This window comes from Chenopodium quinoa, unplaced genomic scaffold, assembly GCF_001683475.1.
Source record: "Chenopodium quinoa cultivar QQ74 unplaced genomic scaffold, ASM168347v1, whole genome shotgun sequence".
In the NCBI taxonomy this organism is placed as follows: Eukaryota; Viridiplantae; Streptophyta; class Magnoliopsida; order Caryophyllales; family Amaranthaceae; genus Chenopodium; species Chenopodium quinoa.
In genome coordinates this window covers 720,038-737,609 of record NW_018743066.1, presented here as the reverse complement: position 1 = coordinate 737,609, position 17,572 = coordinate 720,038, and the positions used below count along the sequence as shown (strand labels likewise).

Below are 17,572 nucleotides of genomic sequence, written 5' to 3'. Positions count from 1 at the left end.
TACGTCGGGCCCTTAGGGTCCCGTCTGAAGCTGTGTGAGCTTCAACTTCAAATTCATTCTCAGTATCGTGGTCCGACTGAACTTGAGGGTCGTCTAGGGGACGCCTCTCTTCAGGAGTCGGTACAGACTTGGATGCCATCTCAGAAGTACTCTCCCCACAGACGGCGCCAAAATGTTTCGGGGTTTTCTGATGTCCTGCGGGAGAGTTACAATTCCGAGACTGGAACCGGACGCCTGTACCTGCAAAACAACGGAGACTCCTGGTGGTGGGAGCTCCGCCTCCGACGGTCAAGTTAGTACTTGATTAAGGAGTAATTAATGCGGAAATTAAAGTGATTGGGTCTCTCTAGGTGAGAGTGTTTAATGTATGTAATCTGCTTTTTAGCATGCAATTCATGTAATCCCCCTTAATGAGGATTAAGGGAGGTATTTATAACCTTGGGAAACGTGCCAATCCTAGGTTTAGGTTAACCTAGGGCTGATTGGGCTTCCCTCGGAAGTTGGGCCTGGGTGGCCGATTTCTCCATTAGGCATGGAGTATGCCACGTGTCATGACATAATAGGTCCAAGGTGGACGAATAAGCGTGTGCCACGTGGCAAGCCCTGACAGTTCCAACTGGGGGACACTTGGCAGGACCTGATTGGCCCACGTGGCGCATTCCGATTGGTGGGAGCAAAATCCCCTAATCAAAAATACTTTGTAATTTATTAAGAATAATTTGGCCTCCCTGGTGGTAGGTCTCCCTCAGGTGACAAATAATAAAGTTATTATTATTATTGCGCTACATGTTGAAAAATTGGTGAATGATTTAGAGTTGGGGGTATTTTACTTGGTTATCTTTCATTCAAAGAAAGAAAACAAAAATTATATATCATTTAACGGTTGAACTAGCTTTTAATGAGACAAGCTATAAGGAAAGAAATAATCAAAAAGCCAAATGAAATCAAACAATATGAAATTTCCTTAGAAAAACATATATTATACAAAGTATGAAATAATTAGTTCATGGTCATAAAAGTTCCAAGAGACAACAAGGCAGTCCATGTTCTTTCATATTATCCAATAGCAATATCCAAATTCCATAAATAGTAGACCCCACCTCTTTCTATTATTCTCATACGTAATTAATTAATTACCTAGTTAGTATATATATATTTTCATTTCCTCCATTATAATTCCTTTCTTTTTCTCTCAACTTCTCTCACTATAATTTTCTAGCCATGAATGTTACAGATGATCACCATAAGCACGATGATGATCATGAAGCAATCGCGACGAATGATCTTAAATCACCCCTTCTTCCCCTCAATCACAACGATGTTAATCAAGAGAGTTCCACCTCCCTAATCACGTCACTCGTCACACCTAACACGTTCTTTATTGTTCTAGGACCTTTGTTATGTGGAGTAATATGTATGTGGGTCAAAGTTGGTGAATTGGAGTCAAGTAGAAATATGTTGGGTGTTCTTGCATGGATTTTTACGTGGTGGTTAACCATGGCCGTCCCTATGCCGATCACCTCCATGGCGCCGTTGTTCCTTTTCCCGCTTTTCGGAATCTCTACCGCCGATGTGGTTGCTAAGTCTTACATGGATGATGTGATTTCTCTTGTGCTTGGTAGCTTCATTCTTGCTCTTGCTGTTGAACATTATAATATTCACAAGAGGTTGGCCTTGAATGTAAGTCCTAAATGTTTTTTTCATTTTCTTGTCACTTTTAAAATTTGTTGACACGTAATAGTGAATAGCTAGTTTTTATGTGTATAATTATTAATTAGGACACATGCTTATGATTGTTTGTTTTTGTTAAAATTTTACCGATTAAACTAGCTTATTGGATCAATATTAATAACATAAGATTCATAATTGATACATTCATAGACTTAGTCTTAATTACCAGTTTACCACCATTTTGGGTTGTTGATGGTGGTGATGATTGCGTGTTTTGAGTTAATCAACTATTTAATTTGCAGAATATTCAATATGAATATGTAAGTAATGTACACCACATAGTTGAAAAGTAAGATAGACATAAAAAGATTTTTGTACTTTATCTTAAAAGTTGAAAGGTGGCATCTAATTTACAATTGTGACATACAAACTAATTGATCTTCGATTATTATTGCCCGATCTTCAATTTTAGCTATTTAATTGTGTTACGTACTTGGATACGTAAAACATTATAAATTTACTCCATAACATTATTGTATGACACTATTACACACATTAGACTGTTGTAATTGTTGTTACTCTCTAAGTCAATCTTCTTATAAACATCAAGGATTTGGGGATAATTGAATCAAAGTTCTAGTCTTTCTTACATTTTAATTTTGGTTATTCTTATTGGAGATATGACTTTAATTAGTCTTTAAAGTTGAGGTGAAATTAAAAGAGTTTTGAATTAATCATCCCCTGACAAAGACATGTTATTCTAGTTGTATCCCTTAATAAAAATCTGTGGTAATAAAACAATTTAGTACAATAATTGTAGTCCCTACTAATTATAGTAAGGCGACAGGTGGTGCAATGAAGTAAAAAAGCCAAGAAATAGATTCCATTATTATCACTCACTCATATACAATACGGAGTAATAATTTACATCCAATCAATTGATAGGCAGTTGGCAGTCTTGGCACATACAATACATGATTGGGGATACTTGGTCATTTTACATTGGTCTATTTGTTTGTTCATAACATCAAATTATATGAAAGATCAAACACTAATTTTCTATTGGTCCAAAATTATTTCCATGTGCTAATAGTTTGTTTTATATATAGTTCAATGATTTTATATCTTATGAATTATTAAAGCCTTATTCAACTCAATACAACTTAGAAAAATAAGATTCACTATATAAGCAAATGGGACCTTCCACCGGGGCCATTCGGGGCCAGGCCCTCCGTAAATTATTATAATTAATTAGTTAATGAACTTAAATAACCTATATTTACTTATAAAATATTGGAGTATAGTGATCAGTTTTGAACAAGAAGTAAAATATTAAAATCCTGGCCCCTATAATATTTTCGGCCAAGATCCGCCAATATAAGAATAATCAATTTCAATTTATTATAATAATCATTATTTTAAATTAACAATATTTTATTCTGTAATTAGTACGAATTTGTATAATTAAATTAATGAAATACATTGTTCATAGTTAACCATCTAGATTATATGTATGTACTCATTTGTTTATACTAGAAGCATGTTCTAATTTCCTACCAATTAAGATAAATGTTTGATGTTTCGAATACATGTACAGATAACTATATTATTTTGTGGCGATCCTGTAAATCCTCCTCTACTTTTACTTGGGATTTGTGCCACAACGGCATTTGTCAGCATGTGGATGCACAACGTGGCATGCGCCGTGATGATGATGCCCGTGGCCACCGGAATCTTACAACGACTTCCGACTACGAGGACAGGGCAATCCGACACCGTGAACAAGTTTTGTAGGGCAGTGGTCCTTGGAGTGATATACTCTGCGGCTATAGGCGGAATGTCTACTTTAACTGGGACAGGTGTCAACCTGATATTGGTTGGGATGTGGAAGAGTTATTTTCCTGAAGCAAATCCCATTAGTTTCAACACTTGGTTCTTCTTCGGGTTTCCTTTGGCTGTCGTAATCTTATTGTTTATGTGGGTTATTCTTTGTTGCTTGTATTGTGAAAGAGGTTCATCAAGGGTTCTTTCTAATTACTTGGATAAAGCTCATCTCCAAGCAGAACTTGACTCGCTAGGTAAAATACACATACTCTGATCTTTACGGAATTCTTTTATTTAGTGAAATTAGATTTCTTTTAACTCCGACGTCCTTTATTAAACAGTCTTTTTATTTTAAATTTATCATAAACTTGATTTAAGTCGTAAAATTCGGACCATAAAAACTCACTTAACTTATGGGTTATAGATGAATTGAAAGTATAAAATCATATATTGTTAATATATCTAAGTACTTAGCTAAGTACATGAGTACATGACTAAATGTTTAAGTAGAGTTTGACTTTTTTTTTTTTTTTTGACAAAGGACAAATATTTTATTGCTAAAAGAGTAAAAGGGATAATTATGAATTCTACCACAATTCTTAGTGGTAGATGGATTTGATTAAATTTAAGCTGACAAGTAGGAAAGAGAATAAGAGATGCATCTTATCCAAAACTTTGAAGATGTCACACTTGGTAGTTGGTATGTTATATACATGGCTTAGTTTAATTATATTTATGTACAAAGTACACGTAGTATGAAAGTTGGATTTAGAACTTATCCAAATCGATTATTTGACTATTGACTCTTGTCAAGGGATAATTTGATTGTTTACTATTTTCATGGGGACGCAGGTCCAATGTCCTTCGAAGAAAAGATGGTGTTGTCCGTCTTTTCGGTAAGTAATATTTTCTTCGTTCAAAATTAATTTAAAATGATTGAGTTAAGAGCTTGTTCTTTTCAGCTTATTTTTATTTTATTTCAGATCAACTCTAATAAATTCATTTTAGTTCAGTTCTTAATTTCTTTCTCTCATAAAATATTCAGTTTAGTTCAGTTCAACTCAGCTTAGCTCCAATAAGTTCAGTTCAGCTCATTTCAGTCAATTAGAATAAGCCTTAAATGTATAAATTAAAATGCTAATATGATCAATAATAATAATTAAAAAAATCGCACATTAATTTTTAATGGTTATACTTATGGACCGTATATAACACTTAAATTAATTACAGTATGTTTGATAACCTAAATTGTTGTAAATATTCATAAGTAATGAATTTTTACTTTTTTTTCCCCTTGGGAATGTAGGGGCTAATAGTGCTATGGATGACAAGGAACTTGACAGATGAACTACCAGGATGGGGAGCTCTTTTTAAAGGAAGAGCTGGTGATGGCACTGCTAGTGTAAGTACTTGCATTGTAATCTTATGTAAATACAATTAATTAACGTTAATAACCAAAATTTATAAGGGAATTTTAGGTTTTCTTTTAGTTTTGAGATCATCCTAATTAACTTTGACAATCAAATTTCATCCATAAATTAAACGTCTATCATGACTATCTTATAAAAATGGTGTACAAAATAATTCTTAGAATAAGCTTTGTAACTACTCTTACATGCATACAATTAAATTCGGTGGACTGTATAGTATTTGGGCAAACTCTCCCACGTTGTTGACATGTGCTTGTCTCAATCATAGTAGTTTATAATTTGATCACAAAAGTCACATCAACTTGTTTCAATCACAGTAGTTTATAATTTGATCACAAAAGTCACATGAACTTGTTTTCATAGAATAGAGATTTGTGTAAGTTCACTGTGGACCAGTTCTCAAACGTTTATTTTCAGTTCAGATCAGTTTAGCTCCTAATTTCCTTCTCTTATAAAATATTCAATTCATTTCAGCTTAGCTCAGTTCAGTTCAGTCTATGAGAACATGCGCTACATGTGTGAAAGTCTAACTGGCTAATACAAGAGGGGGGGTGAATTGTATTTGAGGTGAAATCTAAAAACTTTTTGCGGAATTTAACTAAATGAAATAGTGACGAGAGAAGATATAGGCTTTTCTAAATTTCCACTAAGTAATCAAACTCTTTACAAGTGAAGATTCAAACCCGTTAACAAGTTCCACAAATTAGGAACTTGTTCCCAACTCTCACAGAAGACTTCAGCAACGAAGCTTCCTTGACCTCACTTTACAAACTCACAATCCCAACCCCTAAGTACTTGAATACAATCTGTGATTACAAATACCTATTGCACTCAAGAATATATGAAGGAAAATAACTCTCTTTATGTTATTAGATGGCTACTGGAATTTTTATGCTCAAGAGTTATGTTTTTCTGAGATAGTTTGCATGAGTATTTATAGAGAAGGCTTAGTCATTAACCTCCACCATAATCACGTCCACATGTCAACAACCCACTAACAACTTGTGGAGTTATCTTGACAGATTGTGATCATGAAGAGGTTTCCTAGCCTTATCTAATTAAACCACTATCCTAACAACTTGATAACCATTAGCCGTATAAAAGATTTTCTCACAGAAAAACCACTTGCTAACTTTATCAAATATTTATTTAAAAGATTATCAAAAGTTTGTTTAAAAAGATTTTATTTGAAAAGATAAATTTATTATTTATTAAAACAACTAGATAATTATCTTCGATAATTATCTTTATTAAAACTTTTACAAATTATCTTTTCTTTAAGAAATTATCTTTTAAAACTAACTTTTATTCCAGTAGTCTTTAACATAAGTCATTGAGTTCCTTTCCGACTTTATATTATTGAGTGCTCACAATTAAAACTAGAACGTGAGATTTGCACGAGGCTTTTTAAAGAATGCTACTCCGCATCCAAGTTCCTACTCCGGAACGAACTTTGCTTGAATCCTTTATTCACCAAAGACTCAAAACATTCATTAGTCGAGTTTGTCAATTTGTCCATCAAAACCAAAAGGCTCAACAAATTCCCCCTTTTTGATGATGACAAACATTGACAAACTTAGGTAAATAAAATCATCCAGGCATGCAACAAAAATTTAGAGTAAGGCATGAAAACAAAAAAAAACAATTAAAGAACTTAGAAAAATATTAAAAAGTATTTTTTTTTTTTTTTTTTTTTTTTTTTAAAAAAACTGAGCAAAAGAAAAATTAACAAAGACTTTAAAAACTGAACTTGGCAAAAGTTTGTACCTTCGATGTGTGAGTTCCTTGGTAAACACTTTAGCCGCCATGAAGTTTGTCTTTTCCCCCTTTTGGCATTATCAAAAGATTGAAAAAAAACATTTTGCTATACTCCCACTAGACTACGTAGGGAATAGTGAGCTCAAATAATGCAAGGCAAAAATAAGTTAGGTACCAAATTATCAGCAAACACACACAATCATATGAAAAATACGAGCCAAGTTCCGATTTAGGAAATAGAAGAGGAACATAGAGAATGTAGCAAAGGATAAAGGCGTACAAACCAAAGTTCAGAGAGATTAAACAAAACCAAAATAAAATTGTTCAACATATGAAATTAGAATAAGTGCAATCAAGGATTTAAGAGGCTGCATTGGTAGGATCAAGGGTTGGATTTGTGGGATCAATAGAGTCTTCCTCGACTTCCTCAAAGGCTACTTTGTTGATAGTTTCCAAGATCTCCTTGTTGCCTTCACTAAACTTGCCTTCAGCCTGTGCAAGCTTTGCCTCTACGCCTGCAAATCCGGTTGCTTGAGAATCTGCCAGAGCCTGCACCTGGCCTTTAAGAGAAAGCAGTTCCGAGGCCATTTCCTCCAGTTTCTTGCTCACCAGAGTAGTCAACTTCTCCATATCTGCTTGAACCTGTTGAAAATCATAAACAGACACACGAGTTCCAGAGAAAGCAGCAAAGCCAGTAGGCTGAAATGGAGGAGGAGAAGGTGAATGAGAAGGCTGCCTAGTAGGTGAGACAGGAATAGAAGAGGGTTCAGTGGAAGAGGGAACTTGGGTAGGTTTGAAGGTGGAATCAGATTTGTCTGAGGAGCTGATGGTTTCTACAGTCACAGGGTGTGTAGTAGAAAGGGCAGGCTTGACCACATTCCTCTTACTCCTTCTAAGGCCCCCTGTAAACACAGGAATGACAGGTGGTCCAGCTGTGCTCTCAGAGTCTGTGGTATGTTCCCTCTCACTTTGATCAGTTCCCTGCCCCTCATGTAAGTCAGATTGTCGAGCTTCCCCCTCAGAAACTTCCATATGTTCCCCCTCAGAATCTTCCTGTTTTTCTCCTTGCACATCTCCCTCAAGTATTTTTTCTTTGTTTTTCTCTCCGTTAGAACTTTTTTCTTCTTCCTTATCTCCCTCAGAATCACTGGAGGTGGTAGCACCCTCACTAGCCTCCTCACTACCCTGGTCACTGCTTGCATCACATTCTTCCTTAGCTTCTTTCCCTTTCCCTTTCTTTTTCTCCCCTCCTTTCCGAGGCACAAAACATACTTTGCCATTTGTAAGCCTAAGACTCAGTCTAAGTAATGATTGTTCAGAGAGGATATTATCGGGTTTGAGATATGTTGGGGATTCACATTCAACATCAATACCAAAAGATTTGAACAACACAGTAAGGAAAGAGCCATATGGAATTGTGGTCTTTTGAGCATAAAAATTCAAGTGTTCAATCATTAGAGCAGGGAAATTAATCTGTATTTTGCATGCAAGACAGAATATGAGGGAGGCATCCAAGAGTGATACGGTACTCCGTTTTTGTAAACGGGGTACTATACCCTTCCAGGTGAAGGTAAACAGTAGCTTATGAAGGGGTGTTAGGGCATGATGGTGAGTAGTTTTCACTTTCGGATTTCCTCCAATAAATTGAAGGATTTTGCATTCATCATTATGGCCAATGTTTACAGATTGTTTGTGCTTTAAATAAGAACAATAGCCTTTAACAGGAACTTGAAATAGATTTCCAAGATAATTGGCATCAAACGAAATTGGAATATCATTAACTACGGCCGAGCACACACCATTATCACATTGAAAGGTATTTTTGAACTCATAAATAAATTTAGGATAAACAGGGTAATGAGAACAATTCTGGAACAAGTGAGTCCATTTTTGATAATCAATTAAAGAAGTAAATTCAGTGAACTTACTCGCCACACACCAATCATAGTTGATGTGATATCCGAGAGTGTAATTCCATGATGGGAATTTGGTGGTTGCGCGCCGTTTCCTGTCGCCGCCCTTCACAGCCTTAGCCTTCCTCTTTGGCTGAGCAGATGGATGCACCACCGCAATTGGCACCGGTTGTGGAGACCCCGTGTTTGAGGAGGGTTTGAATGGTGGTGATCGGGTTTTTGGGGTGGTGTTTCGGTTGGTTTTCATGGTGTTGAAGGTAAAATGAAGGGAAGGAGAAGATGAATAGTGTGAATAGGAAGGAGAGAGAGTGAGGCCGGTTATGGGAGTGTATGGGGAATTTAATTGATTTGATAGGTGAAGGTGGAGTGAAAAGAAGAAAAAGAGTTTAATGGGGAGGAGTGAGAAAGAAAAGTGACGGTTTAAACTGTGAGGTAGTGGGGTAGTTTTAGAGGTAGTAGGATTTAATTTGGTGAAATAATTGCACTCATCTAATTCAATGTTGATAAAATAAAATCGTAAGTTAAGAAGTTGATATACATGCTTCTTATCTTACGTAGCAAATAAGATCTTTTTGTATTTTTGAATTCTATGAGGAATAGAAAAATTCATCATGAAAAAATAAGGAAGGAAAAAGATAAGAATAAAAAATAAGATAGAAATAAAAGATAAGAAAGAAAATAACAAGAAGAAAAATAAAAAAAAACGAAAAAGATAAATGAGAGCAGATTGATTGTAAATTATGATGATAATTTACGTGATCATGATACAGAGAGTAAAGAATGATGAAAAAGGAACTTGAAACAACATGGCTCAATACTTTTAACATATTAAAAGTATGTATAAGTGACTTTTCAATACTTCACAAATCTTTCCCCTGGGTAATTTCAGCTGTGTTATTCACACAAGATTGAGCGTAGCATTGTTAGTTACATCCGATTTTACCTTAGGGGTTCCAAACAAAAATCACTTGAGCCGTAGCATCCCCAATTCCACACGCATCTTTTCAAACTTGTCTCTGCTTAAAGGCTTAGTTAAAATGTCAGCAATTTGAAATTCAGTAGAAATAAAATCTAGCTTAATTAAGCCCTTTTCAACATTATCTTTCAAAAAGTGATGCCTTATATGTATATGCTTAACTTTAGAGTGTTGTACTGGATCTTTAGAAATGCAAATGGCACTTGTGTTATCACAATGAATAGGAACGCACTCTAAAATAATGCCATAGTCACGCAACTGTTGTTTTATCCATAGCAATTGAGAGCAACATGCAGCAGCAGCCACATATTCTGCTTCGGCAGTGGATAGAGCAACAGTGTTTTGTTTCTTGGAACTCCAAGAAACCATGCAAGAGCCTAAGAATTGGACTATACCTGATGTGCTTTTACGATTGACCAAATCTCCTGCATAGTCAGCATCAGCATATCCTTTTAGGTCAAACGAGTCACTTTTTGGATAAAACAGACACAAGTCTTCCGTCCCTTTCAAGTATCGTAGAATTCTTTTGACGGCTGTTAGATGCGATTCCTTTGGATCCGATTGAAATCTAGCACAAAGACCTACACTAAACGAAATGTCAGGTCTGCTGGCAGTTAAATATAACAAGGAACCAATCATACCTCTGTATTTTGTTTGATCCACACGAGTTCCCTTGGGGTCTTGGTCCAACCTTGTGGTTGTTCCCATGGGAGTGTGGTTTATCTTTGTGCTTTCCATACCGTAATTTTTTAATAACTCCTTCACATATTTCTGCTGATGGATCATTATTCCTTCGTTAGTTTGCTTAATTTGGAGCCCAAGGAAGAAGTTGAGTTCCCCCATCATGCTCATCTCAAACTCACTGCTCATTAAATCAGCAAAGTACTTGCACAAGGATTCATTAGTTGCACCAAAAATAATATCATCAACATAAATTTGTACAATTAATAAATGAGTTCCTTTTGATTTTAAGAACAAAGTTTTGTCAACTTTTCCTCTTTTAAAATCATTTTGTAAAAGGAATTTTGAAAGTCTTTCATACCATGCTCTTGGAGCTTGTTTTAATCCATACAGTGCTTTATCAAGTTTAAAAATATGGTTAGGAAAGTTTGGATCCTCAAATCCAGGTGGTTGTTCAACATAGACGTCTTCCTTTAAAAAACCATTTAAAAAAGCACATTTGACGTCCATTTGATAAAGTTTAAAACCCATAAATGCAGCAAATGCAATTAAAATACGAATTGCTTCTAATCTAGCTACAGGAGCAAAAGTCTCCTCAAAATCGATACCTTCCTGCTGATTGTAGCCTTTAACAACTAATCTTGCCTTGTTCCTTACAATTGTGCCATGTTCATCTAGCTTATTCCTGTATACCCATTTGAGACCAATAACCTTTTGATTTGTTGGTTTGGGTTCAAGGTGCCACACTTTGTTTCTTTCGAATTCATTTAATTCCTCTTGCATGGCAACAATCCAATCAGCATCTTCCAAGGCTTCTTTGTGATTTCGAGGTTCCAGTGTTGATAAGAAGGCGTTGAATGCACAGAAGTTTCTCAGTTGGGATCTCGTCTGAGTTCCCTTGCTTAGGTCACTTATAATTTTATCCAGGGGGTGTGACCTTTGATGTTTCCATGGCTTTGGTTGGAATGATTGAGCTGGTATAAAAGTGTTATTTTGAGTTGCTCTTTCTTCCATTTCTTCATGGTGTTCTGCTTCTGCATTTGCTTCGCCTTCTGTATTTTCTGTTTCTTCTGTATTTTGATCAGAGGCTTCAGTATTATTTGGAACTTCAGTAGGTTCCTTATTAGTATTTTCAGTAATTCGAACATGCTGCTTTCTGGGAATTAATTCTTCATCTTGGTCTGTTGAACGAGTGAGACCAATTTCAAAATCTCCATCTTCATATTCCTGTATACAACCATAATTATTAGTTTCATCAAAAATCACATGTATACTTTCTTCTACACACATAGTCCTCTTATTGTAAACTCTATAAGCTTTACTATTAGATGCATATCCTAAAAAGACTGCTTCATCACTCCTTTCATCAAATTTTCCAAGATTTCTTTTATCATTATTGTGAACAAAACATTTGCATCCAAAAGCTCTTAAATGAGCAATATTAGGTTTTCTCCCTTTTAACAGTTCATAAGGTGTCTTGTCCAACATTGGTCTGAGCATGGCTCGGTTGACGATATAGCATGCTGTGTTGACGGCTTCTGCCCAAAAATTTCTTGGAAGCCCACTTGCTATTAGCATTGTTCTTGCCATGTCTTCCAATGTTCGGTTCTTCCTCTCAACCACACCATTTTGTTGTGGTGTTCTTGGCGCTGAGAAATTGTGACTTATTCCCTGTTCTCTGCAAAATTCATCAAACTTGGAATTTTCGAATTCCGTACCATGGTCAGTTCTCATATGAATAAGTTGATTACCTATTGATTTTTGTGTCTTTTTCAAGAAAGTCATAAACATATCAAAAGTTTCATCTTTACTATGTAAGAATATGACCCATGTAAATCTAGAATAATCATCCACAAGAACTAAGACATATCTTTTTCCACTTCTACTTTGAATTCTAACGGGGCCACACAAATCCATATGAATGAGTTCCAATGGTTTTGTGGTGCTTACCATTTTCTTTGATTTAAATGATGATCGAACATGCTTTCCTTTGATGCAGGCTTCACAAATTTTGTCATTTAGGAATTTGATAGAAGGTAATCCGATTACCAAGTCCTTTGACCTTAATTTGTCAAGCAATGAAAGACTAGCATGTCCAAAACGTTTATGCCATAGAAGTGGATCATCCTCAATAACACTTAAACAAGATAGATTGTATTTTGGAACTTTGTTAAGGTCCACGGTATATGTGTTCCCTTTACGAGTTCCTTCCAAAACGATTTTACCAGTGTTATTGTTGATGATTTTGCATTTTTCAGAAGAAAAGCTTACAAAGTTTCCTTTATCACAAAACTGAGAAATACTGAGTAGATTATGCTTCAAACCCTCGACTAAAAATACATTGTCAATTGCATGGGAACTTGACCTTCCTACTTTGCCAACAGCAACAATGTTGCCTTTCTTATTGTCTCCAAAGGTCACTGTTCCCCCTGTATAGGCCGTCAGTGAGAGAAATCTGGATTCATCTCCTGTCATGTGCTTAGAACAACCGCTATCGAGGTACCACTGGTTGTTCCCCCTCACTTCGACCTGCAAAAGAAATTAAGAGTTAGTAGTAGGAACCCTTTCATTCATGGGTTCCTGTGTTGACACATTTAAATCAGATTTCTTCTGCCAAACATAATTCACATTCTTATTGTACAGATTTGCTTTCTTAGTACATTCTTCACTGCGATGTTCCTTTTTACCACAGAAAGAACAAACGGTCTCACTAGGTAAGTTCACATATTTCTTTTTCTTTCCAGTGGACTTCTTCTTATGAACATAGCCTAGACCTTCTGTTCTTTTTGTCTGAGCTTCCTTTACCCACTTGGGAACACCCGTGCTTGCTGTATTTTTACTTTTTCTTGCAATTTCTAGGTCCTTTTCTAGTTTCTCATTTTTATCATTGGTTTCCTTTATCTCTTTCTTAACATGCTCTAGTTCATTATTAAACATGATTAAAGGAACTTCAGTAGACCTGCAAGAATCAATGTTAGTACACAACATTTTATATTGAGTCAATTCAATATTCAGCATGATATTCTCACTCTTGACTCTTTCAAGGGATTCTTTTAGCATAATATTTTTATCTAACAATTCAAAGAATCTGCCTTGAACATCATTTCTTAAGCTATTCAGATACTTAACATGATCTCTACAAATTCCAGTTGCCTTTTCGGCTTGCCTTAGTTTTGCACATAATTCTTTATATTCATCTAAGGTTTCTAACAATAAAGAGATTAATTTATCCTTTGAGAGAGATTTCAAATAATTAGGTTGAATGACTACCTCATCATCATGCTTTGCCATTAGACAGAGATTGGCTACTTCATCGTCTGTGTGTTCCTGTTCCTCTTCTTCGGAACTTGATTCTCCCCACGTGGAAATCATTGCTTTCCTGAAATTTGTTTTAGAAAAGTTAGGCTTGGAATTTCTGCTTTGATCAGCTTCTTTTCCCTTGCCTTTCTCAGATTCCCATAATGGACACTCTTTGATGAAGTGGTTGGTGCTTCCACATTTGTGACAAGAAGACTTGGCTTTGGGTTCCTGATTTCTTTTACTGTATCCTTTCTTCTTGTCTAAAAACTTGTTGTTACGGTAGAATTTTTTCAGCCTTCTCACCAACATTGCAGCTTCTTCTTCATCGATGTCAGACTTCTCTTCGGATTCTTCATTAGCTCTTAATGCTAGCCCTTGACTTTTGACAGTCTCCTGAGTCCGATTGTTCGACTGGATCTCGTGAGTAATGAGGGAACCCGCAAGATGTTCCAGATTGAACTTGGTGAAGTCTTTTGATTCCTGCACCGCTGCAACCTTTGCTCTCCATCTGTCATTGTCTGGAAGACTTCTTAAGACTTTTCTGACCTGCTCATCTATAGGAATTATCTTGCCAAGACACGTTAGTTCGTTAGTAATACCTTTAAATCGAGTAAACATGTCTTTAATGGATTCTTTGTTTCCCATTTCAAAGCGCTCATACTGAGACAAAAGAATGTCTATTTTGGAACGTTTAACATCTGACGTTCCTTCATGTGTAACTTCCAGAAGATCCCAAATTTCCTTTGCGGACTTGCACCCTTTGACACGAGTATGTTCATCGGGTCCAAGTCCCCAAATTAAAAACTTTTTGGCAGTAGCATTCATTTCAAGTTTTTCAAAATCAGTTTTTTCATACTCATCCATAGGTTTAGGGATTACCTCATTATTAGCATTCGTTTTCGTAATTTCGTAATCTCCTACTTGTATAATTCGCCATACCTGATAATTCTCTGCTTGGATAAAGATTTCCATCTTATCCTTCCAATAAGGATAAAATTTGCCGTTGAAGTATGGAGGCCTTTGAATGGATGTACTCCCGAATTCCTTTTCCTCTGTGTAAGCCATTTTCCAGGAACTTACTCAACAGGGTTGCCTGCGTGTTCTGAGTTCCTGCTCTGATACCAACTGAAAGTCTAACTGGCTAATACAAGAGGGGGGGTGAATTGTATTTGAGGTGAAATCTAAAAACTTTTTGCGGAATTTAACTAAATGAAATAGTGACGAGAGAAGATATAGGCTTTTCTAAATTTCCACTAAGTAATCAAACTCTTTACAAGTGAAGATTCAAACCCGTTAACAAGTTCCACAAATTAGGAACTTGTTCCCAACTCTCACAGAAGACTTCAGCAACGAAGCTTCCTTGACCTCACTTTACAAACTCACAATCCCAACCCCTAAGTACTTGAATACAATCTGTGATTACAAATACCTATTGCACTCAAGAATATATGAAGGAAAATAACTCTCTTTATGTTATTAGATGGCTACTGGAATTTTTATGCTCAAGAGTTATGTTTTTCTGAGATAGTTTGCATGAGTATTTATAGAGAAGGCTTAGTCATTAACCTCCACCATAATCACGTCCACATGTCAACAACCCACTAACAACTTGTGGAGTTATCTTGACAGATTGTGATCATGAAGAGGTTTCCTAGCCTTATCTAATTAAACCACTATCCTAACAACTTGATAACCATTAGCCGTATAAAAGATTTTCTCACAGAAAAACCACTTGCTAACTTTATCAAATATTTATTTAAAAGATTATCAAAAGTTTGTTTAAAAAGATTTTATTTGAAAAGATAAATTTATTATTTATTAAAACAACTAGATAATTATCTTCGATAATTATCTTTATTAAAACTTTTACAAATTATCTTTTCTTTAAGAAATTATCTTTTAAAACTAACTTTTATTCCAGTAGTCTTTAACATAAGTCATTGAGTTCCTTTCCGACTTTATATTATTGAGTGCTCACAATTAAAACTAGAACGTGAGATTTGCACGAGGCTTTTTAAAGAATGCTACTCCGCATCCAAGTTCCTACTCCGGAACGAACTTTGCTTGAATCCTTTATTCACCAAAGACTCAAAACATTCATTAGTCGAGTTTGTCAATTTGTCCATCAAAACCAAAAGGCTCAACAATGTGTAATTGGAATAGAGATGTGTGTTGTATACTAAATTTTAATTATCATATACTTAACATACATACTTTGTAACACATTATAGAAGATTAAATATTAACTTACTAACTACTATGTTCATATGAAAACAGAAATTTTAGAATACAGAATTGGAATTCCTAAAAAATTTTATGTTGCACATAGCATCACTCTTAATACTCAACCATTATAGCTTGAACTGATTAGACTACATATATGTTTAGGTTTTGATGGCAACTTTGTTATTCATAATACCAAACAAGAGGCAAAAGGGAGAAAAACTAATGGATTGGAACAAGTGCAAGAAGCTACCTTGGAACATAGTCCTTCTATTAGGAGCCGGTTTCGCTATAGCCGAAGGTGTCCGCACAAGCGGCCTTGCAGATGTCCTGTCCAAGGCGTTGGACTTCCTTGAGAACGCCCCGTTTTGGGCGATTGCCCCGGTGGTGTGCCTCATTGGTGGAGCGATTACCGAGTTCACCTCCAACAACTCCACCACAACATTGTTGATCCCGTTGCTAATACAAATTGCAAAAACCATGCATTTGCACCCGCTCTTACTCATGGTCCCTGGTGCAATTGGAGCACAATTTTCTTACTTGCTTCCAACCGGAACACCGTCGAATGTCGTTGGGTTTTCTACTGGGCATATTGAGATCAAGGATATGCTCAAGGTTGGCTTCCCTTTGAAGATTTTTGGCACCCTTGCTCTGTCTGTTCTAATGCCTACTCTTGGTAAGCAACTTCTTTTTAACTTCTAGTTTAGTTTATGACTTAATTTATTTGCTTTAAAGGTATGTATATGACTAAATTTAGTGACGGATTTTAAAATAAAAAATAAAAAAATTAAGTGAGGTCAGTAAAGATTTGATATGTTTTTATTGAGGTCAGATGGTTACTCCAAATCTCTAATACAAGTATTTTCCAAAACATTTTTACACCATCATCCAAAATTTGTAAATTAAAGTGGGATCAATTGACTCCGAAAGTGGTAATATAGCTTTGATAATGGATTGTTAAAACTAAAGTTTGGTACCCTCGAACACTTATTAAATGTGTAGTAGCTTGGACCATGGTATGGTACTCCGTGATTTAAATATGTGAAGTTGTAATGTATGAAAAATTATGAAGTCACGCACAATCATATTATATTATTAATCATGATCTTCCATTCCATAGTTCTATCCTATGTACTGTCTATAAGTAGATTTGATGTAATACTCTAATATAGATGAAAAAAGACTAATTTAATTTCTAACACATTTCTCTTGAGCAGGAGCCTATGTTTTTGGTACCGATAAAATGGTGAACTACCCGTTAACTTGGCGCAGCCTACAAGCATTATAACTTTGATCAGCTGCTCGCCGATACGTATACTGAATTACTGGTGGATGATGCAGGGCATAAGGTGTTATATCGATCAACAGAGCCACCCTAGCCAAAGTGTTATATCGATCAATAGGGCGTGATCTATATGATCAGCGCCAATTTATTAAGACCCAAAGATGCATATTATTTACCACCCTAGAAAATTTATGTCTTCGGATTCTTAAGGCTGTGTTTGATCGGGAAGTTGTAATTTTTCATGCTCGCCGTGAGTAGTAGGATCAGATTGTAGCTAGCTTAGCTTGTAATGATCTTGAAGGATCCAAGAATATCTGTCATAGAAAGTTGTAAATTCCAAACAATCAGTTATATATATATATATCGAGATAATTGCATGACAACTTATACTAAAAATCTAATACTGTATCAATTCATTGCTACGAGACAAGCTAAGTTTAATCTTGTTCGTTATTCCACCTAATATTAAGTTCAAGCATAATCCACAAATGGGGGTATTCACAAACGTTTA

At 35.6% G+C, this 17,572-nt stretch overlaps 1 protein-coding gene across 1 annotated transcript; it reads left to right on the top strand.

Annotated features, from left to right (window-relative positions):
• Nucleotides 1–945: 945 nt before the first annotated feature.
• LOC110731244 (tonoplast dicarboxylate transporter-like) lies at nt 946–17,448 on the top strand. Its single transcript, XM_021911087.1, has 6 exons — nt 946–1,680; nt 3,269–3,749; nt 4,348–4,391; nt 4,802–4,897; nt 15,942–16,452; nt 16,994–17,448. The coding sequence occupies exons 1-6, from the start codon at nt 1,222–1,224 to the stop codon at nt 17,062–17,064; spliced, it is 1,662 nt and encodes a 553-aa protein (XP_021766779.1). The 5' UTR covers nt 946–1,221; the 3' UTR covers nt 17,065–17,448.
• The last annotated feature ends 124 nt before the right edge of the window (nt 17,449–17,572 follow it).